The sequence below is a fragment of the Amblyomma maculatum genome, chromosome 2 (genome assembly GCF_055883805.1).
Source record: "Amblyomma maculatum isolate TAMU_Amacu chromosome 2, ASM5588380v1, whole genome shotgun sequence".
Taxonomy (NCBI): Eukaryota; Metazoa; Arthropoda; class Arachnida; order Ixodida; family Ixodidae; genus Amblyomma; species Amblyomma maculatum.
In genome coordinates this window covers 90,532,014-90,549,892 of record NC_139345.1, presented here as the reverse complement: position 1 = coordinate 90,549,892, position 17,879 = coordinate 90,532,014, and the positions used below count along the sequence as shown (strand labels likewise).

Sequence of the window (17,879 nt, the reverse complement as noted above, 5' to 3'; positions counted from 1 at the left end):
CATGTTTTGCTTCGTTTTCCTCGTTTGTGTCGTCCTCTCGGTTACCGTCACTCAGCTGTCCGAACAATTTTTGTTCGCATGCATTTCCAGAAGTGACGAGATCGCATCGTCGCTGTTGCTTCGCGCTCGAGCTCCGCTTCATTTGTACGACGCGGTTTACGCTACAGTCTCAATTGCCAGTCTCGCTCTCATTGCGACATTTTAAACTTCACGAATCTCGTTTGGCGCAATGGCTTCGAAGCTGTAAGCGCAGAAACCGTTCCTTTTTATTATCGGCCAAGAGTCAAGCGACACTCTAAACATCCTCCTCCGCATCCTGAGGACCTCGAGTCACGTCGCATATGCAGTGTCCACCGTAGTATCTTGTTAAAGTGGACGCGCGGCCACTTTTAACCACCGGCTTACGTGACCGCCCTCTCCCTCCACCGCCTTCCATTTCCTGCGGGGCCGCCATTGGCGGAGCTGGAAAAGAAGATATGCATACGAAATCCACTCGGGTTTGGCCGATCTCGCGCAGCGGCCGCGGAGACCGGGTGCGTCTCTCTGTGGCCCGCGTAGGTCCGTGCGTGGTCCGTGCTGCGCGCACGCGTTCGGCCGAACTGGCCCTACCTCCCGGGCCTGCCGCCTTCTCCGGGATTAGTTGACGTGCGGCATTCTCAGAGGGTTCACCCTCGCCGCTGGGACAAGCCCGAGCGGCGGCGGCAGCCGCCTGTCCGGCAGCAAGCTTGGTGGTGCCGGCGCGCCCGCCTCACCGCGCGGCAGGAACCGTTGCTTGCCGTTGGGAAACCGGCACGACGTGCCGCTGCCTGCCGTTGGCTGCTTGTCGTGGCTGCTTTTGCACGTGGCAGACTACCTGCTGTTCGGAAGAATCGCCGGCGAAGGGCGCGGATTTTCGCTGTGCGCTGACGGAGGAGCAGCTTCGGCCAGGAGGAATACGTCATCGACCGAGCAAGCCATTAACGCAACGGCCCTGCCTGGGAGCTGTGTCTCTTCTGTAGAGCGTAAAGAAAGATCCACGACGTGCAGAAGCTAACTTTGGTGACCGCCAAACTGCGAGATTTCCCCAGGATACACTGGAAGTAGCGAGGAAGCTTGGGCGGCTGTCATCGTTTTGATTTGCCTCTGCTTCCTTCTCGTTCGAGTGTCTGCGTACTTCTCGCGGTTTGTTCGTCTGTGGTGTGGTGTTTGTGATCAGTGTCGTATAATTCTTGTCTCGCGTTTTGGGTCTCCCAAAGTTCCGGGAGATCATGTTCCGCACTTCCGGCTCCTCACATGGCGGATACTTCCCGGCCTCCTCTGTTTTTGTCGCTGTAAGTATAGCCTCGGATTCTCTTTGTCGCTTCGTGCCGCTTCTCCAGCACGCCCATTTTTCTCTTCCGGTGACTGCCATATTTGCTCAATACTGTACTCTGCTAACTACCGCTATCAGGGCACTTTTTACTTCCTTTCTAGTCTAGCCGCTGTAATTGTTGAGATTTCACAGATGGCAATAAAAAAAAAACAAAGGCTAGCATGGGGTGCAGGAAAAGATTCTTGAGATTTCATTAGCGTCTTGCGCTTGTGACAGCTTCCGGATATCGCGCTGACATTGCCCGAAGCTCTGCTGCGTCCGCTCATCCGACAATCCTGTGGTCGCCGTCTGGACGCCACGGCGATGATCCAGTGCTTGGGGTTGGAGGTGACCATAGCTGTGGCGACGCAGATGATTACGTCACTGCGATCGGTATACGGCGACGGGTGCGGGACTAGCCAACGGTCCTCGCGTTTACAAAAGTCGCGAGCGCAGCTAAATGACATTACTCGATCGCAGGGAACTCATCCGCGGCTGGAAAGACGATGGGGAAAGGATCAGATTTCGCGCACGTGCTTTACAAAGTTACCGAGATGGAATGAATAGTCGTGGCTGCTCGCGTGCAAGCCGAGGGTGCAACGCGAGAGAGGGATGCATTCTGCGAGCTCAGCAACCCTCCTTTCAAAACTCCTTCCACAACAGCAAGAACCTTATTCCTCCTCGACTATAGGGCCGTTCATATAATGGCGCTGGGATCTGCAGGCATGTAGGGAGCCCACAGGCACGAAGGCATTTACTTGCCAGAGGCGGTTTGATAGGAGGATAGTCTAATAAAGTTCTCATTTTCCCTTTCGCTTGCCGCGTTTTTCCCGAAAGGAGATTTTCCCGAAAGGAGAAAAATGACAGCGATGGCTGTCATAAATGCTTTTTTTGCTCTGCGCCAGTTCCATCTGCGGATCGTGTTGAAAGCGCGTCCATTTCAGAGTCTTGCCTCAGCATTCGTGATCTAGCTCTCTCGAATTATGCTCACCTTAAGGCCGTTTCACATGATGCGATTCTCGCCGCAGCAGAGTGCGATTTCAGCCGCACAGCGACAGAAGGGCACGCCGCTCCCGTCGCAGCGATCGTTGCGAACGAGACGGCCGCCAGCTTATGGAATTCAGCCTGATGTGACTGTCGTACGTAGTTGCGTACAAAACGAAAAAGTTAAAAATGTCTATTTTGCATAAAGTGTTTTATATTTTGATAAAAAAAAAGACATAAATTAAATACTACATTTAATTTTACACGTGTTCTACCTTTATTGTTGGTAAAATATGATGGTGCCGCCGCTCGTGCCGCACCGACAGAAATCGCTGGTGCCGCAAGCATGTGAAAGGGCTGTTGCGATTTGCGCCGCGACGACACTGCGACTGGACCGAAATTTTTCGTGCGCGTCTCATCGTGTGAAACGGCCGTATTTCGTCTGCACGTGCCCCATGTTGGGCTATTTGTTTGGCTCGGGACAAGCGTACCTCTCTCGCGAGACAGCTGCAGCGCCGTGCGTGTTCTGCGTGGGGTGCTAAAAGAGGGACGCTGAAGGTATACCTGAAGACATTGCATGCAAGGGTCACCCTATAAGGGGTGTGGTTTAGTGTCATTGTCATACGGCTGCGGCTGTTTCCAAGGCTGCAAGTTCGATTTCGATGGAGGCGAAATACATAAATTTGTATTTCGCCCACATGTGATGCGCGATGTCAGCGCATGTCAAAGAATCCTAAGTAATCTATAAATTAATCCGGAGCCTCCACAATAATATCCTAGATCATGTATTTATTAGGAGCGTTGAGCCTCCTTCCTAACAATTCACCGTGAAATTAAAACTGTAGTGCCTAGAATGTACCATAGCTAGTATATTCTAGGCACTATACATAAAATCTTTGCCCTGATGTCGCGTGACTGTGGTGTATACATGTTGATGAATGGCCGCTGGTGGTGACACCTGCCTTTAAATTCTCGGTATTTTCCTGTAACTCACAGAACTCATTCCGTGAAAAGTCGGCTGACCACGAAACGGCAAATGACCCTCATAGGAGGCGCTCCAGCCAATGACATCGGTCTTTGTTTTGACGTCATAGTCATCAGCTGCTCTGCACCGGCTAGTGCAGCATCGCAAACTGCTACCAAGCGCGACGCAGTTTATCTCGACGCCACGTGCCACTTCTTTCTTGAATCACTTGCCGTTTCTGTTAATTGTTTTCGCTTCGTTTCTGCCTGCTGGGTTCTAGAACGCGTGCAGACTCGATGCTCGCTGCTGCATGTGCGCGTGTGCCATCATGGCTTCGTGTACACGCAGCACGGATTAATTCCTCCTCCTTTCACGGGTGGCGAACACAGCGCATGCATGGTCTGGCATGACTCATCCTCAGGGCCCGGTGCCCGGTATGGATGTGGGTCCGCGCGTCGCGCTCTGCTGGCGCCGTCGCAATATCCGGCGACTATGCGCGGACGGCGGGCGTCGGCCGCTACGAAGCGAACAGGAAAAAATAATCTGTTATGAAACCCGGTAATGGGTGATTATGCACCGGTGTGCATTGTGTCTGAGACAAAGCCCCGTTCGGTAAATACATAGTACACCGTATAGGAAGCATATGATAAAGAGTGAAGTGTAACAGCGTGTCTGAGGAGGGGCTGGTCATATGCTGTCTGTGTCTCTATTCTGATTCTGACGAGGGGGAAGGCGGAGGAGCATCGGCCTAATTGATTATACCAGTTGACGAACTATAGAACCCGTCAGTGTCACAACTCGACACCTTGGCTGGACCAAATTGCTGATACCAGGTTACGAAGCTGGGTTCAGGCTAACTGCTCAGCGCTTCTCAAAACATAAATGCAGTTGGGAAATCGGACAGTTTTGGACGGTTAAGCTATGGCTTGACGTGGACGCGGGTCATCCGACGAGGAGTTGTGAGAATCTAAGATAGTTATACGCAAAGAAGGTTGGTATGTTTTTTTGCTGTTCTTGGGGTGTCTGTGTTGATGAATAGTGTGTCATTTTCGATGCTTCCCTCACTGGCAGGACGAACAAGAAATGTATAGTTATAGATGGTTATAGTTATAGCAAGTCACGGTTCGCGGTTTCCTGTATTAATCCTCCGGCCACTGCCCACTGTTGTACAGTATATATACTATATGTAAATGAGCCATATGCATCGAAATTCTTCAGCTTACGATTTTTCTCTGGCTATTAGCTTCTTGTATACGTAACAAGGAAAAGCTGCCAATAACGAACTATGCTTCATCGCGCAGGTAATCTGTGTGGTGGTTCCAGGTGTGGACAGGGGGTTCGCTGCAGACTTAAGTTGCGTCCGACTAGATCGCCTTTTAACAGCTGCAAGAAGCTCGGTTCGACCGTGAAGACGGCTTGATTTCGCCGTTGCCGACGCACCTCGCCTTCTTCAGTGGCGCCAAGGAGCTGCTGATTAGATTGACAGTTATCCCGGAGTATGTTCCTTAGATTCTCACTGCGCAGCTGACTGACCAGCTCGTAGGCGGCGTAATTATTGTCTGTCCACCTGCGCGAAGTGGCTTTACGGGCAGTATTCGAGGCACTCGGAGCGGGCTTCTTATAAACGGACATCATCGGGAAGCTCTCCTGTCCTCCTGTTTGAAAGCTTTCAATATGGAGCATGCACTCGAAACGCAGTTACTTTCATTTTGACGTAGGTGCACTTGGGCATTGCGACAGACTGACTGCATGTCTAATCGCCACCTTCTCTGGCCGGCAATCCTGAAGTTGCGCGCTGTGCACCAAAATGGCGCTTGTCAGGTCGCGCGAATGCCTCCTGTTGAGCGATTCGATAACGCCTGCACGGCTCGTGCTGCGTAAACAGCCAGTGTTGACATTACAGCGCATAGATTGCCAGATATCACTCGTCGTTGAAAATAATTTCGGGCTAGCGTACGGGGTACCCCTTGGTCTCGTTATCCTTGGAGCTGTAATTCTTCGCGCAGTTCGCTGCTCTGTTAACGGCGTGCCTTAGTATTCACACTCGCATGTAACGAGTTCTAATAGTTGTCGAGCGTTATAGCGTTGCGCTTTGTAAACCGGGCAGATAGAGACGATTAAGTTGTTCACGCATATGCCCCTTTCCATCCCTGAAAGCTCGTGGGGCTGATCACGGAGCAGAAAAGAAAAAGCGCGGGGGGGAATTGGCGTCTAACATACCCTCTGGCTTTGGTCGGCTGCTTTGATCAACCGGATCGATCGAGGTACAAGGGAGCATGAAGTTATGACACCGCCTGTCAGCGTTTATCCGTCTATCTCCGCCGGCCCGGCTGTGTATAGGCAGAATTGCGTGCCTTCTCTCTGCGAAAGGGCTAGAAAAGCGGCCGGCCGGCTGGCATCCCAGCATGTCCGTTTCGCCGCCGCCTTTGGAGGAAGAATTGCGAAAAGCCGGCTTAGAGCACGCACGCGCCGTAATGAGCGGGGCATTCCTCGTACGTGAGGAAGAACTTCGTTTTGCTGTCGTCGTTTTCTTCTCCCTCACGTTCATCTTGCATGCATGTGTAGTATAATACGCGAACATCGCTGAGCAACGAGCAGTAGGCTCGCTCCACTTCCGTGCCACGGTTAGCCTTCCCTTCCGTTTTTTTTTTATTCTTCTCTGCTTTCCTTGCGTCTTTTGTTTAGCCCTCCTCCGGCTGTCGGTCGGCCTTTCCTTTTCTCGTTCTCCTACGTATCCCTTATCGCGTCTCGCTCCACGAAGAGCGTTGCGCTATAATTCGCAGTAGTAGGAGTGCATAATATACCGAGTCGCCCGGTCCCGCCTTGCCGCGAGCGTTCACCTCTCTCCTCCGCGCCGGGAGAATGGGGAGTAGCATTTTTTTTTTTTTTTTTTCTCGGCATGCTTGCTCTCCATCCGCGATGCTGCAGCGTTGCTGCTGCTTGCGTGCTCGGAACGTGCCGCATCCGTTCCTGCCGCCGCCATCGTGGCGCACGGTGGGTGCGCCGGTCTTTCCGGCGCGTGTAATTTGGTTGTCCGGCGGGCGCGTGGGCGGCGGTGATGGCGCTTTTAACACCGCGCAAGGATTGTAGCAACCTCTCATTGTGCTCGGCCGTCGCTTCGCTCGCACCGCGCAGCGTCCTTTCGGCCCCGCAGCAGCAGACGTGCTTTGCCGCCAGCCAGAATGTGAACGGCGGGCGTGTTATGTACTAATGATTGGGGGTGAGTGGGAGGCGCATTGTGATTGCGGCGAAAATCCAGCGTGCTACTCGAGGCGGATGCTAGTTTGCCACAGGGATTCGAACCAACGACATACGCACCTCAAATTGTATGACGTTCATTTGTAGGTGTAGGCGTCCACTGAAAATTGAGATGTCGTGCCTCCCCCCCCCCCCCCCCCTCCCCCGAAAAAAAGACTAACAAAAAGAGAAAAAAATAGCAGGACGAAAAGGCAATGTCAAAGACGCTATTGTAGGCAAAGCTTGAGCGACCCCTAATTTGTGCAAAACGCACAGCTATTATAGCCTTATGTTACATGCGGTTCATCGCTGCTTACTTGTTCTTACTTTCCTTCTTTTTTGTCTATTTGCTGAAAGAAGCGTGTAAGCTGGTTGATAGGAAATAACAAAGAAGTTGCATGCTTCTTTTAACAGAGAGACAAAAAAAAGGGGGGGGGGAAGCAAGAACAAGTAAGCAGTATCGATAGATAGATAAGAATGAGTATGGAAGGCAAGGATGTTAACCATAAAGGCCTCCGGTTGAAGCAGTAACCGCATGTAAAGAAGCACGTTCGTGCTTTCAGTCCAGCTCTTCTCGTGATATATTCGCCGCTTCTCTTTCATGCTTTTACTGCGGAAGCTTTGCACAACACGGCCAGACCTAACCAGTAATCTTGCCTAACGTCTCTGCCGAGACGAGGGGAAAATATTAGTGGTTCAACTTGGTTAAACCAAAAGTCGAGCGATAGCTCTACTACACGTTCTTCGTTCGTTGGCGACATCAGATGCTTGGGCGCTTGCTTGAACGGCGCCTTCTGCAGCGCGCTGCGTGCCTTTTCGTTCTTGGATATGTTCCAGGTTAGCTGCGTGTCGTGCTTCTCGTTGTTCTGTCTGTATTGGTTTGCTTTCGCTGTCGTTGTTTCGCCAATTCGTTTTCCCGACGGCCTGTATCCGCTGGGTGACCTGGCGCCGAAATACGCAACGGATCACGTCGCGAAAACTGTCGCAAACTTGTCAATCAGCCCCCGCTCCAACTTGTCGACAGGTCGGCGCCGTCCAGAATCGACTAGTTTAGGAACAGGGCTAGCTGATCGGTTTTTAACAGATTTGTGACAGTTTATGTGATGTGGTCGCTGCGTAATTTTGTCCCTGATTCCGCCATTTGTTGACGACGCTGGCATTTAACAGCATTGCGCGAGCTTCATGATTGATGGCTCATGATGCGTAAAGATGCTCGGCAGCATCTTTACACAAATTGATCGCGCGATCTTGTGAATTTAGCATATAGCTCTCGACTACCACGTTATCCAGCTACGGGACGGGACGTAAGCGACCACCCGAGGTAGATACAATGCAAACCGTGTGAACGTGTCTGCGTGTCCTGGAAGGTTGATGCTTATAGCACCCTCCGCCTACCTGAAGTTGAGTTCGCAGCTCCTCCCAACTTTCTGATATGTGGTCTCGTTAAGTCACACGAACCATCAACTAATCAATCATGTCATTTACCGTCTGCACAGGTTTCTTGTAGCACTTATGATCACAGGTCACGCGTAAACGCTGAGGTCATGTTCCCGCAGAAAGACATGAAACTCGGGGCTTTTGCTTTGAATAGAGCTGCCGCTCTAAAAAAAAAAAAAAATGCTGGAGTGCAACGGATTCGCACCCGGATATTTTATTTATTTCTCTCTTGGGAAGCGAGTACGGCACCGCGTAACTATTGCCGCAGCCGATCACACCGCCTGTCTTACTGCCCGTTATATATAAATATATGTGTGTGTGTGTGTGTGTGTGTGTGTGTGTGTGTGTGTGTGTGTGTGTGTGTGTGTGTGTGTGTGTGTGTGTGTGTGTGTGTGTGTGTGTGTGTGTGTGTGTGTGTGTGTGTGTGTGTGTGTGTGTGTGTGTGTGTGTGTGTGTGTGTGTGTGTGAATTGTGAGGAATACAATTTGCGCGCAGCTGCACTCGCTCTCCTCCCCTGTCAAGTCTATCTGCGTTCATTTTGCTCGTCGAAAGAGCACGGGCAGCGGCTTTTACCAACGGTGTTCCGGACTAGGGACCCGACCAGCCGTCCCTTAATCTAAGCCAATGTCAATAAATGTTTTCATCATCATCATCTGAAAGTGAATTCCGGCACTCTCGCGACACCTTCCTTCACTCTCTAGCGGTTGGCGCACTATGTACATGTTATGCGCGTTTGTGTGTCAGTAATGTGCTTAACAGCTGTGATGCCACTTTAGCAGCAGTATAAGCATTTTGTTTTGACGTTAAATTACCGACGAGTATAGTACCGTACGTACGTACCGCAAATAGCCGTGTGCTTGCGTGCATTTGTTGTCGATCAGCTTGTCACAAGAAAAGAAAAACAGCAAGCGGGGATAAATGTCCCGCCAGTTTTCCGAGTTGACAGCGGTGAGACTGGCGTTCTGCTCCGGTGCGGCGCGGCGGAGAATACCCGTACATCGAATTCCAGTGCATACGGCACGGATGCGACATGACACTTTTTGGACCGCGGGTAATTTTCGGGCACTCGTGTTTTGTTGCAGTTCCTTTTTCTTTTTGAGAGAGAGAGAGAGAGAAAATTGCACGCGACCTTGCGTATTACACGCCGTTAGCGATACCATGACCTTGAGACGCCATCATACTCACACACTTGTCAGCAACGCAAACGCTTAGGACCGCAAAAGTAAAATAATTGGGTTGGCAGGCCCCATTAAAGTGGGCACCCAAAATGAAATAAGAATTTAAAGAAAATGTCCAGCCTGCACTGCCTAAGAAACAGCGGACTCGTGTCGCAAGTCACGACGCATATATTTTTTTTTTCTTAGGGAAGGGGGAAGGGGGGGGGGGGGGTGTAAGAAGAAATAAAGATGAGGTCACCCAGTGACCATCTTACTATAACAACTATATCAATGGTAACATTGAAAAAATTGGAGGACGCTTAAGCTTCGCCTTCAAGAGTGGAACGCGATAGTAGAGTCCCCTAGCGATAGCGTCAGGGGCGAGTGGCGCGCCACGTGTCGGGGCAGCGCCGCACATTGCGAGGAGGGGTTCTTCTGTGTTTGCCGCAAGATGGCTCTGCATGTGCGCAGAGCGCAGAAAAAATGTAGCAGAAACGTACTTCGCTACTCGTGTAACTGCGACTTCTGTAAGTAACATGCTCATAATTACCGATATACACCTCAGTATAACGTTCTACGGCACGTTTCTAAGGCAACACCGCATTCACTAGAAGCGCTTTTGTACCGCTTTCAAGCATCGAACTCGTGGCTGAGTGGTAGCGTCTCCGTCGATTCCCACCCAGCCCATCTTGGAAGTTGCTTTTTATTTACGAACTGCATGCCGGGGTTTATCGCTTACGGCCAACGACGCCGAGGACACCGGCTTTTCTGCGACACGAGCTCCTTAACGCTACTGCGTTAATACCCTTCAAAGGAGGCCTTCCACTGAATGTTGGAAGGCTCCCTTGATTGGTATTTCAGCGTTATCATTGAGTTGGCCTGTTGTCACGACGTCCTGTTGCCGTCGTGAGATCATCAAAACAAGTCAATGCTTTTGGTAGGAGGGCTTTCTGAAGGGCATTTGCCGCTTCGCTCCTGAGTGTGTACGACCACAGCAAATGGGAGGTCCATGTATATTGACGTCACATCCAACGTTCGCGCAAAAACAGTGCGTATAATAACCGCGACACTACCCGTGATGTTTTGCTGATGGCTCCCCGACAAAACTGAGAGACAACAAAAGGGGGAGAAGGTAGCGGATCAGACGAGCAGGCGCTCTCTTATTTGTAAAGGTAGTAATTAGATTCGCCTCGGAGACGTAAAGATAATTGTGAAACGCCAAGAAACTAACGACCGCGCCAAACTACATTTCGGTCGAGGCCCTAGGTATTCGACATTTCCGGAGCCCTTCATTACGGCGTATCGAATAGCCTGAAACCAAAACCAATCAGTACTCTAATATGAACCACTTAGGATCAGCTTATGCATTAGCGACAAGCGCATGACGTTCTCGGAACCAACTGCATGTGTGAAAGCTCATATTCTGTTTTTCGTTTGTTCTGCGTCTGCGTATCTATTTTTTTTTTTTTTTTAAAGCGCCTGAGCTCGCCCGAACCCTCGGCACTACTGTGTAAGTTAACGCCGTTGGCAGCTTTAACTGCATCCTTGACTAGCTGTTACGTCGTTTGTTTCGTTGGGAGCACTAGCATTTTGAATGGTCTTCCGTCGTCACCGTTGCGCCAGCTATGACAGCGGGTCCCCAGTACTTTAACGCGCGCTGAAAGAAACACGCATACGAAAGGGACGAGACCTCGCGCGAGAAGGCCACGGCGCTGATCCTCGCATGCAGACCAGACGACGACGAGCGGATTCATTTCTTCCATTCCATTCGACTCGGTTTCGCACAATGGGCCTCGGCGGGGACAGCGGAAGCGAGGCGGAGGCCCGGCAACAACCACAGACGAGCTTGGCGGTCGTTGCTAGCTCCAGCCATCCGTGTACGCGCTCGATCGGACAGGGCCACCGAGTTCTGACGGTGGCAGACACCCTATCGCCTATCTTCGTTGGCTGTGCCGGCTGATGCGGTTTCCCGTCGCTGTCAAAACACCAACCAACTCTTCTCTAGGAGGAGACATGCGTACCGAAGACGTGCCTCGCTCCCATCAGCTCTTTCCCTTGCTAACCATTATGCCGTCCGTGCGTGTACCTCGGTTCTTTTCTGCTGGCTCGTCTTCATTCTGACGTAGTACCCGCACAGAGCGATGTGGTCTTGCGCACGGCTTCGAGCTGCCTACAGCTAGCTGCATTAGGGTTACTGCTTCTGCCGCGCTCATTCTGGCTTCGGGGACCACTTGTTTGTCCTTGTGCGGGGAGAGGAGTACGGCACACCGCAGCGCTGTGTGTAGCCTGTCTTCTTCCAGTCCTTTTGTGATCGCTGGTCGTTACCCGTCACTTTCGACGCCGGTATGCGCGGCCCATTGTCTGGCGGTGGTGTGATCGGCTCGTCGTAATGAGCGACGACTCCCGGCGAGATCCATTGAGAGTGCACGACTTACCTCGCGGCGGTGGTGCTGGGACGGTTGCCGCTTCCACGTGTTCTTTCCTCCATCGTTCTTTTTCTTTTTGCTTCTTTTTCCTCCTGCTTTTATGCATTTCCCGCGAGCCTGTACGCATTCATGTAGGAAGGTCACGACGCGCCAGTCCTACGCATCGATATTGCCGTCGCCGCCGCCGCATACCGCATACCGCCGCCGCCGCCATACTCTGGAATTCGTAGATAAATTGCCATTCGAACTTATTTGTCAACATCTATAGCTTTTTCTGTTGCTTTTGCATTTCAGACCGAAGGAAGGCATGTAGTAAAGAAAGCGAACTGAAAATAAGATATGGTTAGGTTTCTGATCGTCATCGTGACCAATACGGATATGCAGGCCACCGTGAGACCGTGACACGGACCATGCGGGCATTTTTGAACGTTTACGCCTTTCGCTACATTCTTTGGCTGCTTTGACCTTGGCCGCTTTGGATTCTTGTGTCTACCACGTGGGGCTGCCTCGCCGTGTTGCCACCCGGCCAGGGTTGGGCAATCTCACCCGCGCGCACTTTGGAAACGTGCAATTTGCGTTGGAATCCGGCAGTCCAACCGCTGCATAATCATCCGCATTCGGCATGCGTCTCCCCGGCACCGACACCGAAGTTCCGAGGCAGTGGTCTGTGAGTAGGGGCGATAGCCGCGGATCAAGGAACCCGCTGTATAGCAGTGAGGCGAATGCCCTGCCCACTGTAGCTAAGAAAAGGCCGGTCGGAATGAGCCGTCGCGCGCACGGACCGTGACCGTCAGCGCTTGCGCTTCTGGTCTGCCGCTTGTGGGCTCTGCGGCCGTCCGAGCGGCGGCGGCGGTCGCTGACGCGCGCATGCATGCTTATTGGACCGTGCGCAGGATTCGCCAGCTGAGGCACAGTTGTCGGCAACGTTCCTTTGTCGTTCTGTGAGCGCTTCAGTAGCCGTCGTTCCCACGTTAAACATGCATGATCGGTCTCCGCTCTCGCAAAAGCGCAGGGACTTCTTCAAAATTGTTCACAGAAGAAAAGCAAACAATGCTGTTATAGGTCACGGAGAACCAACATAACACTGAAACTATTACTAGATTTTCACTAGCTGGTACAAATGCTGAAAAGCAAAACGTCCCCTTTAATGAAGATGACTGTTATAACTGTCCTCCAGATGTTTCTTGAAACTCCCATCACACTCTGCAGGGGTTGTAGCGCCTTGGCTAACATTGCAGGATTGATGTGACGCACAAGTCTTGCATTCATGCACAAATATCTTTTTAAGGAATCCATACATTGAAAACAAAGGCTTAAAATTGAGCATATTCACCTGTGGTAGTCTCTCAGCTTATAACGATTACTGCCTAAGTGCTTGAAGCCTCAGTAATTCCCTTCCTGCCTTTTCTTTGCCCTGCATATTAGGCAGGCAATCCTGCATGTGTCAGCAGTTTTCTGTGGGAGGGTTTGCCTAACAGTACATTTGGTTAAGCTAGTTGGTGCAGCATTGTTTAACATAAAGGTAAAACACTAATTTTTCACGTTTCTTTCTTGGTCCTTTGTAGAAAAAATTGGTGCAGTTTTATCTTTATGTTAGACAATGTGTGCGTCTGTAGGGGAGGGGGGGGGGGGGGGGCTACAAAGGTTAAATAACACAGGGGTAAAAAATAGAGAGAATAAATTTTAGTTTACAAACGGTACTGTTTACCTAGCATATGAAACCTTCTTTGTGCAAATTTTTGTTTTTATCAGGAGCAGCTGCACTTGTTTGTGTGTGACTTACTGGTCTATTAACGATGATCGAAATCAATTAGTACACAGGAATAATATAGCAGCCCTGAAAAAATTTGAAGCCTTTTCCTACTAAGGTACCAATACAACAAAGCTGACGCAGAACTATTTATTACACCACTATAAATTTATATTGTAAATTTGGATGAAGCAATGATGGACGAGAACTGGCATATTCAGCATGGTATAACCAATGGCAGATGAAGCAATGCCCACTAAGTATTGATGCTTCATATCCATGCAGCATGTGTTATCTGCATGTACCCTTGAACCTTTGGACCTAATCACTCATGAAAGTCTAAGGCATTGCTGTACAACATCAACATTTGGATCAATACAGTATATCTAATTAATATTCTTGAGTGACCAGTTTCAGGCTGCATTTTTTACAAACTTTCTCTGCACATTCATTTGCACTGAATTTATTGTGAGTAGCCGTTCCTTCAGGTCAGACTTCATGGGTTCATTCTTTGGACTACTGAGCATTTTTGCCAGCTTTCCTGGTAAGGTTCTCGAATTAAAAGGAATATGGCAGTGTAATTTAAAAAAATTATTATTGAAGTGAAGTGCAGGTGTAATGCAGTGAGTGCAGCTACAGCAACTTGTGTTTTGATTTTAGACCTTTGCCAAGGTCTTGCCAATCTAGGCTTAGAGTGAACAGTCTTCTGTGAAATCGTGAAACAGCTATACTTGCTGATTGCAGATACAGCCTCACATACCCTAGTTTTTTTTTTTTTTTTTTTATTATTATTAGTGTGAAATCGTGAAACAGCTATACTTGCTGATTGCAGATACAGCCTCACATACCCTAGTTTTTTTTATTATTATTATTATTATTATTTTTTCTTTTCTCAGGACCTAGTCATGCGGCATAAAACAGGGTTTTCAATTTGCAATAGAAGATTTTGGAGGCTGTTTGCAATGCCTCTGTATTAGGTGTCAGTGTCTGATGAGCGAGTTGTTTATTAAATACAGTCTGCTTACTTAGCCGCTTGAATTGCCTGGCTGTTAATATGCATACTGATTATTTCTGTTGTTTGGATATTAGTCTTTATCCTTCTTGCTTCGGTACGCCTCTTTTTGTCGTGTCATGGGATATGCCAGCCATTTTCTTTTGCTGAGTCATCTGGGTCAATTAAGAATATCTCATAATTGTAGCAGCTAAGACATGTAGAGTCCTTTTGCTGCAGTTTACCTTGCTTCGAGCATGCACTCCTTGCAGGATACCTTCAGTAACAAAACAACCAAAGGAAGGGCCTCTCTAATTACTCTGTTTTTCTCATTCTGCTGTCACATCACCTGTGAGCAGCTGCCAGCAGTGACCCAAAGAAAGATATGTGGCCCTCAGAATGAACTGCATTGTTCAGCCAAGGCTAATTCGATGCTTCCTCCTTGCCATAGCCAACCAGTTATGATGACCAGCTGCCTTTTGTGGTGCGCCCTTGCTTCCTGGCCATTGTTCTTTTCGTTCTTTGTTCAGGCAAGGCACTGAAAGCTATGCCTATCTGTGTAAATAGTTTCTGTGCATGAAAGAACTGGGCCATACATCCATAAGGGAAGGCTTTGTTTGGCTCGGGTTTCAAAGCAGCTATCTTGACACCTGCCTTTTGTGCAAGCTTTTGCTTTGGGGAAGAATGTCCTCAAATGCACTGACCTGCGCACCTCCACTGGTTCACTCCACTAGCTTTGTGCAGTTGCACTGTTTTCATTTTAGTGCATTGCTTTCTTGTAGCTGGTTAATTTTCCTCCTTGCTGGAACACTTTGCCTTTCAACCATTGTAAGCCAGGAAATGTAATGCTTTGAAACTTTCAGATCTCTGTGTAGTTCTTCTCCGTTGATGGCAGGGATATTCTTTAAGACAGCAGGTGAATAGGAACATGCGCTTCTCTGTCATCATGGTGCGTGCACTTATTATTTGAGAATACAGGAGGTGTATGTCCTTTGGGCTTTTTTGGCTCCTTGGCGGGTTTCATGTTGCAGCTCTGTTCATAGTCTTGCAGAAAGGAAGCAAACAAATTTAAACTTTCTCGTGGCTGCTTTTGAAGTCTTGCCTGCGCACTTGTCAATTTAATTGCTAGTATTCCACAGTCTTAGACCTTGAAGCCCAGTCATGTGGCCTGACTGAATTTATTACCACTGAAGCCACTCAGTCATAGAAAGTGCGTGCATCTAAATAGTTTTGTTTCCAGATCTTTGTTACAACCTATCTGTGCGTTTAGTAGGAATGGAGTGTTAATCAGAGGTGTGAAAGGTTGCTTTTCTCTCTATTGCAGCCACAAGACACGTGGGTTACTGTACATAATGTGAAAAGCTGTAATGACGGGGGAATCCTGGATCCTGATGACCACCTCAATGATGTTGTTGATGACAGAGAACAAGTGAGTGGTGCTTATTTTTGTCTGTTGGTGCTGCATTGCAACTTTCCATAGGCATGAAGCCTTGCAAGTGAATATTGCTTCTCCTCGTTTTCTTTTATTTATTGTTTTTCCTGTTGCACTATATCAAATTGTTGACAAAGCTTTTTTATGCTCAGAACTCTGATTGTAGTGCCACACAAAAGAATGTCCACATTTTAATCCACCATTATGATCTTGCGGTGAAGGATAAGCTGTGCCATGCTTATTCTCTGCATCCAGCTCTGCATTGCACTTAGATATAAGGCACTGTTGAAGCTTCCCTTTCCAAGCTAGTATCTTGTGCATTGAACATTTTTATGTGACAATTTCTGTCGGAGTGTTCTCGTGAAAAGGATGATCAGTCCTCCCCCTCACCCCATGCCATGCCCATACCATACTGTTTTCTGGGTGTAGAACTCAGTGCCAACTCACTGCTTTGCAGATTATAGCTGTGTTTGAGGAGCGGTCTTCTCCCTGCCCGACACACAATGCTGGAGACGGGACCAGTGCCAGTTCGGTGGGCACCGAGAGCCCCGACATCTTCCACTGCAACGAGCTGAACCACAATGGGAGCGTCAAAGGTGGCTCCAGTTACGTGGACGTGGAAGAAATTGCTGCTGATAAGCTTCCTTTGGGTGAGCAGAATGCAGCATCACTTTTTTTCTTGTATATATTTTTCCCGTCATACTCGTAGGAAAAGCATAGAGTTATGCTCACTTAAACTCTGGTAAACCAGTATTTACCCATAAGCACCAACTGAAGCACTTCACATTCTGGGATTCCATTAAAATTGGACCAGAACCAACTCTGCTTCGAGTTGTTGATCAGTTCACTCTTGTCCTACCGTCTGACATATTGGCTCTCCTGGTTAGCTCATTTGACTGCCCAGTGCAGGTGGTGGTCCCGGTTTCAAACCCTAGTTTAGGGCACAAAATTTTCTATATCTACCGTGTTTCTATGAAAGCTGTATAGATTTCCTTTGTGGTTGTATGCCTCCGCCTGGCTGGATGCTTATGAGCAATTACTTCAGTCTTACAAATCTGTGTCATTTTGGAGAATTTGCCTAAACATTGGACAAACAGTAAAAATAAAGCCTGTGTTGATAATTGATTATAGTGAAGTTGTAATGTCAATGATGTAGGCCGACAGGTTCGAGCTATAACAAAACTATGCATATGCCTGCTGCTTTTGCAATGTTCATAATTCACATGTAAATTTCAAGGGTTCACATTTTGATTATATTTATGGGAGCAAGGAACCAACTCTGCCACTATTCGAACATGTTGATTGTGAAGTAGTTAGAAAATTTGCCTTGATATTTGCGGAACGCTATCATAGAGTCAGAATTCCATGACTAATTTCACGGGTGGTCTTAAAGACGTCCAGGTTAGTATATTTTATTACAGGCTGTTCTGTGCATTGAGCTTGCCATTACTTCGGTGATCAAGCTATGATTAATTCTGCGAGAATTGAGAGAAGCAACTATGCATAGCCGTAATGACCTTTCCGCTCTGTAGTGTGCTCCGCTGCAGAGTCGAATTTGTGGTATGGGTTTTTTCGTGGCAGTGCAGTGTTGAACCCTATTCTTATGCAGAGGCCTCAACTGTGTGCTCTTACTTCTCTTCTTGCAGGCGTCGCTCCCCTTCAGGTACGAAGGGGCAGTGAGCCGACGCTAAACCGTCTTTCACCAGTCTCGTCCGAACCAGATCCTAGCAAGAGGTGGTCAGCTGCGGTCGTCGTAGATGACCTCTCACTTACACGAGATGTGAAAGAGGTGAGTCTTCCGCATCGGCGTGTAAATGAAATGACCATTGTAAAGGTAGCAGTGGCAAGGCGACATCAGTTGGAGGGTTTTCTAGAGAATGATAACATTATACATAGCATACATGGGCTACGTGACATTAAATGATTCCGACACTGCTTTTATGTATTGCATGCTTTTAAATGTTGTATGCTTTTGGACTTGGATTTGCAAACCCGGCCAAGATATCAGGTCCATGCAAAACCAATGATGGTATTTTTCAGCATTCTCCTTTCTTTACCACTTTGTTTTCTCTTTGCTCAACATCAAGGGGGCGTGCTTTTGTGTAAAGTTGTAAATTCCTTTTGTACCATTTCTTGAAAGGCAGTGAAAGAAATGTCTAGTAGTGAATGCG

At 48.7% G+C, this 17,879-nt stretch overlaps 1 protein-coding gene across 11 annotated transcripts in view; it reads left to right on the top strand.

Annotated features, from left to right (window-relative positions):
* Nucleotides 1–17,879, top strand: part of baz (par-3 family cell polarity regulator) — a 233,780-nt gene that overhangs the window by 175,078 nt on the left and 40,823 nt on the right. For 10 of the 11 annotated variants that reach the window (XM_084594725.1, XM_084594718.1, XM_084594717.1 and 7 more), the window contains exons 2-4: nucleotides 15,601–15,705; nucleotides 16,166–16,358; nucleotides 17,355–17,497. In XM_084594725.1, the coding sequence (XP_084450851.1) occupies nucleotides 15,601–15,705; nucleotides 16,166–16,358; nucleotides 17,355–17,497 (441 nt within the window). Of the gene's footprint in view, nucleotides 1–11,926; nucleotides 12,203–15,600; nucleotides 15,706–16,165; nucleotides 16,359–17,354; nucleotides 17,498–17,879 lie in introns of those variants that run through there. The other variant, XM_084594721.1, reaches the window with a different exon arrangement.